Source organism: Brienomyrus brachyistius, chromosome 19 (genome assembly GCF_023856365.1).
Source record: "Brienomyrus brachyistius isolate T26 chromosome 19, BBRACH_0.4, whole genome shotgun sequence".
NCBI classification, from domain to species: Eukaryota; Metazoa; Chordata; class Actinopteri; order Osteoglossiformes; family Mormyridae; genus Brienomyrus; species Brienomyrus brachyistius.
This window is the reverse complement of record NC_064551.1, coordinates 1,451,843-1,458,930: the sequence shown is the minus strand read 5'-3', so window position 1 is coordinate 1,458,930 and position 7,088 is coordinate 1,451,843. Positions and strand designations below refer to the sequence as shown.

The 7,088-nt window shown below is 47.8% G+C and overlaps 1 protein-coding gene across 2 annotated transcripts in view; it reads left to right on the top strand.

Moving 5' to 3' along the window:
- The first annotated feature begins 32 nt into the window (after nucleotides 1-32).
- The window catches only part of LOC125714418 (estrogen receptor beta-like), a 40,470-nt gene continuing 33,414 nt past the window's right edge, over nucleotides 33-7,088 (top strand). The window contains exon 1 of one of the 2 annotated variants that reach the window (XM_048985014.1): nucleotides 33-523. In XM_048985014.1, the coding sequence (XP_048840971.1) occupies nucleotides 384-523 (140 nt within the window). In that variant the 5' untranslated portion in view covers nucleotides 33-383. The remainder of the gene's footprint in view (nucleotides 524-7,088) is intronic. The other variant, XM_048985013.1, reaches the window with a different exon arrangement.

Sequence of the window (7,088 nt, the reverse complement as noted above, 5' to 3'; positions counted from 1 at the left end):
GGGGGACACTGCGCTATGTCAGGTTTTACAATCTACCTTCAAACTGAAAGGCTCCTGTGCTTTGATAGATAGTTCAGCTCCTCTTGTGCTTTTACTGGTTTGTTTCCTTGATTGAATGACTCCAGCTGTTTCACATTAACATTAGTGACACATGCATCACTATAGGACACTGACCAATCAGCACTCAGCAAGAACTCAGTGCTGAAGTGAAATCCTGGTCTTTTTAATTGGAATGGTAGTTTGCAAACCCTATCCTAGCTGACATGGAGTAGGTGGTCACCCTTGTCAAAACCTCATCCAGTCATTTTCCAACCATTTATGCAGTAGAGGGTTGGGGCGATGTGGAATTTTCCCCAGATGACATAGTCCAACATAAGGTATAGATGATGGGAAGCAATCCTTCGAAGGTGCATGTCTGTGGACCGCAAGAAGCAGTCTGCAGAGCACACAGCCGAGCGGAGCAGAACAGAGCACACAAGCTCCGCACAGTGTGGGAAGGACGTCGAAAGCCGCGAACCCTGCGGTATGAGGTGACCCTGCTACATGCTCAGCCTCCCTGCCCACGCCACCCTTCCACTTACTTATTAATGAATCAGTTATTCTATTGTTGCCTTCAGTTACCACAGGACTAGCTGACTTAAAGCAGTTAATATGCATATTCTTCTTCAGTTTCAGAAAGCATTAACTATAGTGAATTTAATGTTTTTGGTTATCAGGATTCAACAAGACAGCATTTTCTCAGTTAACGTATTCTGTCACGTGATTTGGATGGTGAAAATTCAATTAATATATTATCTGTCTTCGGACAGCTTTGTCTGGACAGGGTAGTGGGGCTTGAATTCTCAGTCAAGTCTAAATTAAAAAAAGCTCAGCTGGATGGAAAACCAGCATATATGGTGTGTTGTGAAAAATGGGATTGAAAAATGATTCATTGAGGCGTTTCACGTGTGATGTGCTAATTGCAGATTGGTGGGGAGACACTATACTAATGCTCCTCTTGGCCGTGCATGAAAATTATGTGTGAAATGTGATGATCAAATTCGTAGTTAACACCAAAAGGTCCCCCAGAGCGTTCTACATCATCCTCTTGTCTTTTCCTCTGCCTCTCTTCTTCCTCAGCTTCATCTCGCCTTTATATACGGCTAAGTCTGTTTGACATTTTTTCCATGCTTGTGGAGTGCTGGCCCTGAGGCTAGGCGTCTGGGACCGCAATCCGAAGGTTGCTGGTTTGAATCACATGAATGCCAGCAGTGATCCTACTGTGTTCGGACCTTGAGCAAGGCCCTTAACCTGCAATTGCTTTCTCCAGGCTATGATATACATCTTCATCCAGCCCTGCAAGCAGGTTCTCCAGCTTACAGGGAAAATTTGTGGGTGGGTGGCAGGATTGGGTCTCCAGCCACCAGGAAATAATCGCACTGGTCCATTCGGACTAGTGTGGCGCTGAGGTATCGCCCACTGCATGGCTGCACTCAGGTTCTCATCCCTGAGGTGGTTCGTTGTATGGTGGGTACTTCTTACCTACCTCGGGGCCAGGGCTTGTCTTACCACTTCTGCCTGTTTTATTTTATTTTTTTAGAGTAAATGTACAGCAGTGGTTAATTAGCTGGAGGAAGTAGTTGTACTTTATTATATTTTGAGTGTTGGTGACTTGTAATATGACACCATATCAGGTTTGGTCCTGGTTTATTATGGCTTTTGCAGGTATGGCATGCTGTGTCTCCCTCGTCTGTCCAGTGGGGGCAGTAGAAGTCCCTCACCGCTGTAGTGACTGTGAAGTGCAGGAGAGAGATGTTGACCGCGTTCAGTGCGATTACATGAACTGCCACAACTGGTGGGCCTGCTGTTGCTTAGAAGGCACTGCAAACCCTCCCATGCTTCCACAAACCCACCTTCTATAACTTAAGTTCTAGAATGTGCTGCTTAGCCGAGGTTTTATGGTGAAAAAGCCCATTCTGTGGGTGTTCTATGTTGGGGCTTTTTACTGGTGTGGTTCTGTCCCATGAGTCTGTTTTGTATTTTCAGCATATTTCTCTAAATTGAGAAGTAGATTATGTTTAAAATATACTGCATATTTAATATTCCTTTGGCCTGGCATTCTCATGCTTCTTGTAGCGTTTTTGTAACAGCCAGCCATGCCAGACAGATACCTGGGAAGAAAACGTCCCCTGGATGTTTGCTATAAAGAAAAGGTTTTCTCATACTAGACAGGAAGTGAGTGTCCACATTCACGCACTAATTAACTAATTATGGTCAGGAACTGCTACAGCTACTGACCGAAGCTGGCAATAAAAGGGATTCTTGCAGACTTGTTTATGTAGGTCTTTGGGTGAATTTCCGCTGGAATCTCCCCTTGACAAGGGCTCATTTTTTAACCCGGCCAATGGTATTGTCACCCAGAGCAGCTGTGTGTTTTCGGATGTGGCCTTATAGTCTGTCTCGATCTATGCATAGCTGTTCATTAGGTTGCTGGTGACAGACTTTGTTTTCCTGTTAACTGGTATTATAGTTTGTTTAATAATTATTATTTTAATAATAGTGCTGCAGGCAGTGGGCTGGCTGAGAGCTGGCCCTCTTTTTGCACCGCTTGGTTTGTATGGTGGGAGACCTTCCCTAGGGTTTCATTCATAGGATTCACGTCCACTACAGAGCGCACACATCCACAAAAGACTAAAAATAGTCTGAATGTATGTCTTTGGGCTACAGGAAGAAACATGGCCCCACACAGATTATCTGCGAAGCCCATATGCAGAGCAGGGCTGGGCTTCGAATCGCCAACCCTCTGGGTCCTGCTACTCTGCGAGCCACTCTGGCCCCTGGGGGTTGGATGTCGCTCAGATGGTCCACAGGCAGAGTTTTGCAGATGCTTGAGAATTATGGCTATCATTGCTGTAAGGACTCACCCCCAAACAGATCGATATTCACCAGCAGAGCTCAGGGGCGCTTGTCTGGGAAAGCGGTCAGGTGTGTCACAGGCGACTCGCTGGTGGAGTCATACTAACGCAGCTCGGAAGGTCCCTGACTCTAACCCTGACCAGGTTCATTTCTGATCAGTCCGTGTAGGTCAGCTCAGCTCAGACAGCTGTGTCTGTGGGCAGGCTAACACCATCGGTTTGCATTTGTGGCTTAATGGTCAGGGAAGCGCACTCGTAATGGAGAGATTGCTTCTGAAAGCTTGCTGGTTCGAATCCCCAACCAGCAAGGCACCATTGAGGTACCCTGAGCAAGGTACCACCCCAAAGTGCTCCTCCACCCCGAAGCTGCCCCCTGCTAGGTAACATTGTCACATATGGGTTAAATGCAGAGAACACATTCATTGTTGTGTGCTGTAGACAACTAAATTCTTAAAAAAAAAAAAAAAAATCTTTTCACTTGAGAACTCAGTAATGACAGCCTACCTGAGCAGATCATTCCATGGTCAGTAGGGGAAAATAGACGGATAAGGTTTCATGTGCAGTGTCCCCCGATGGAGAGACGTGGGCCGTGATTTAATTTGACGGCGAAGGTGGAGAATGTGGCTCCCGTCCTGCCACTGACCCTGATGCTCGGTATGCCAGCGAAAGGCACCTGCCCTCCTTGTGTGAGTGCGGACTCCGGCTCACCCAGGGCGGCAGCTCTGCCCGCACTGCCAGCCTGTGGGCAGCGTTTCCCAGCCCGGTCCTTCGGGAGCCATAGACGGCCCACGTTCTTGCTCCCTCCCATAGTAGTTCATTATTTATTTTATTTATTAATATAATTATTTTTTCCTCCAGCAAAAACCTGTCTGCGGGTCCCTGAGACCTGGACTGAGCATGTGGGAGCTGTGCTGGCTGTGCTGGCTGTGCTGGCTGTGCTGGCGGTGCTGGCTGTGCTGGCTGTGCTGGCGGTGGGAAAGGTCACACAGCCTTAGGCCGGTCAGCTTGGACGTACGCGGTGCGATGGTGTGTTTAGAATCGCTGAAAACAAGTCCACCTTCCAGTAGCTAATCTTAAGCTATTTTTCTTTGCAACATGTAGTGTTTGGACTTGTCAGAAATGTGGAGCTGAGGGCGATGTGGGCTGTGTGTGTGTTTATCTGCTTACAATTGCGTGTCAGTGTATGTGTGGTTTCTGTGGCGTGTGTGTGCGAGTGTGTTTTTGTGAATAAGCTGGCCTGTCTGTATGCTCGTGTGGAGAGGGGGGTGTCATCCCGCTCTTCCTGAAGGCACAGGCATGCACAGGGCTTCATACCAATGTTAACGAAGGGTTTTTTCATGTGTCTGAACTGTTTTAGTGCTGCCCCCTGCTGGCTGCTCTAAGAAGTGCCGCCATCAGCAGATATAAGTGTTCAAAATGGTATTTTCTGAGAGCAGTGTGTGGTGAACCATCAGCAGAAATGTGTGCAATGTGGTGTTTTTTTTAGCATGTAGTGAAACAGAACTGAATGGCAGTCAGCTGAATAGCACATAATGTTACACCTGCAGAAGTGACTAAACATGCAGTGTGAAGAGACCACAATGGCATGTGACGATTAGGGCAGGTGATGTGTGGAGAGCAGAAGATGGAGCTGCAGGAGCAGTGAGAGCCTGGCCGCCCCCCCGCTGCTTCACTTACACGCCGTCGACACAGGCGGAGGGAGTTTCGCAGTGGAGGGGCAGCGGAGTCAGATCACTACAAAGGCTCTGTGCAAATAGCCAATAAACTAGCCTGCTAACGCTACATCTCGCTTGCGCAGGCTTTACACAGTTGAACAAAGAAGCCTCTCTTGTTCGCGTGTGATTCATCATTGGCTGTCCCTTTGCAGACAATCCGCCACTGTGACCGCCCCCTTATAGGGTCAGACTGCTCCCTCCCCCATCATCCTCCAGATATCACGCTTGGGTCTTTCCCTCCTGTCTCGCATCATAAGTAAAGCGGACATGACCAAGCCCCTTCGCCTGCCCAGTGACTGGTCTTTATACTGATAGGCTATTCTCACTGCATACCCAGTGGTATGCTAGAACCAATATACTGTAGGTTTGCCATGATTTTTTTGGTAAAAGCATATTGCTAATATATATATTAGCATACATTTCATTACTTATTTCATTACTTCATTACCCTACACAAAGACAAATGATTTACTGTTAACTGTATACCATAATAATTTGATTCTGAGATCATTTTGTATTTTTACAAATATTTCACTCAGCCACTGAATGACAGCATATCTAGTCTTTTCTTCTTTCTTTCTTTAGCCTTGTTCTGTATTGTGCCCCCCCCCCCAGCCAGCCCACACATAATAATCTCCTCACACACCTGATGGGGGCGTACCTCTGCTCATAGGGTGGGGTGGGGGCCAGGAAAATCAGACCATTTCCTTACCTCGTTATTTAATATAATCCTGGCTTCCCTTTTTAAACTGCACATTCTTATCTTCCATTTTATCTTTTCCTGGGAAGCTGTGTCACCATTTCGGAACCAGTTGATAGGAAAACCAGCCCATGTGTTGCTGAAACTCGGCATGTATCAGAGTCGCGACGAGTTCCTGAGCTAGAAAAGCGTCTGCGTATTTTTTTTTTCCCTGAATTTCTCACTGTTGGGGTACTGAGGCCTGTGGTCCAGCAGAGCTCTCACTCAGACACGCATGGCAGATGGTCCATATTTTCAGAAGATGAAGGCTTACATGTTGTTAAATGCGCTGTGCAATGGAAAATGTGTCGCCCCTGTTCCAGATCTTGTGATTGTCCCAAGACAAATTCCCATCTTTAGGGACTAAAAACTATTTTATTGTGTCCTATTAACCGGCGAAATATATAATTATTTTGTGGGGTTTTTTTTTCTTTTCTTCAAATGTGTCTTATTGAATATGTTACTGTTTTACTGGTCTGTGCCTTTCAGTGCTGATTTTCTAAACTGGCCCAAAGCCTGAGTCATTTTTGGCTGTTAATCTTGGCTTTTATGGGATGCTACATGCAACAAATGGCAGATTAGAAGCAGAATGATGAGGGACAGAGGGAGAATATGACAGGCAGCACCCTGAGCTGCTCTTGCACGCTTTCAGCTCATCAGTCATTGGTCAGCTGCTTCTCCTGTGATGAGTAAGATTGTCTACCCGTTACCACTCAGTCATGCACCCAAAAGCACAGCCAGACATAATAACACTTTAGAGATCCCTCTTGGGGAAATGTCCTTCCCGCCTACCCCATCTAGCTCTCCATGACGCACATGCAGGTGTGAGTGAGCTTGACAGCAAAGGGCAACCGCCTGCCATGGTGCCCATGAAGCTGAGGGTTAAGGGCCCCGCTCAAGGGCCCACAGTGGCTATTCTGCCGAGACCAGGCCCGAACCAGTGAGCTTTCGATCACAGGCACAGAGCCACACACCCGGGCCACAGATGTCAGTGCAGCACGGGGCTGTTACCTTGCCCTCGCTGATGGGGCTCCCATTACGTCAGGCCGCCAGGATCTGATCTAGCAGTGACCTTGTCCCATCACACAGGAGAATCACTGATGTTAGTGTGAGGTGTGTGCTGTTGTTACGGCCCCATCACCACTGAGGAATCCATCCTTCTCAGACCATCTCCTCGCAGCTTATTCAGAAATTCTCCTTAAACAGGCAGCTTCACTCAAAGCAACAAAAAACAGCCAAAGGTGTCAGCAAATGTTACTAATGCTGAAAACCCAACGGGAAGCTCTGATACCTTGTTTGGGGCAACCTGCTGTTATAGGCTGCGCAGTTCTCTTCTGTTTGTTACCACTTGTGGGAGTAAATACAAACACCATCCATCCATCACCACAGCCGTTTAATCCTAACTGGGGTCGCGGGGGGGGGCGCAGCCTATCCCAGGAACAATGGGCGCAGGCAGGAACCAACCCTGGGCAGTCGCCAACACACCACAGGGCCCATTTAGACTCGCCACTCAACCTGCCCTGCACGCTTTTGGACCATGGGAGGAAACCGGAGCCCCAGCATAAACCCACATGAACAGGGGGAGAGCGTGCAAACTCCACACAGAGAGGATCCGGGACCAAACCCAGAACCACCTTGCTGTGAGGCAGCAGCGCTAACCACTGCGCCACTGTGGCTCCAAATGCCTTTTAAGATTAGTCCACCCATCCATTCTCTGTACCTGCTTGTCCTGTTCAGGGT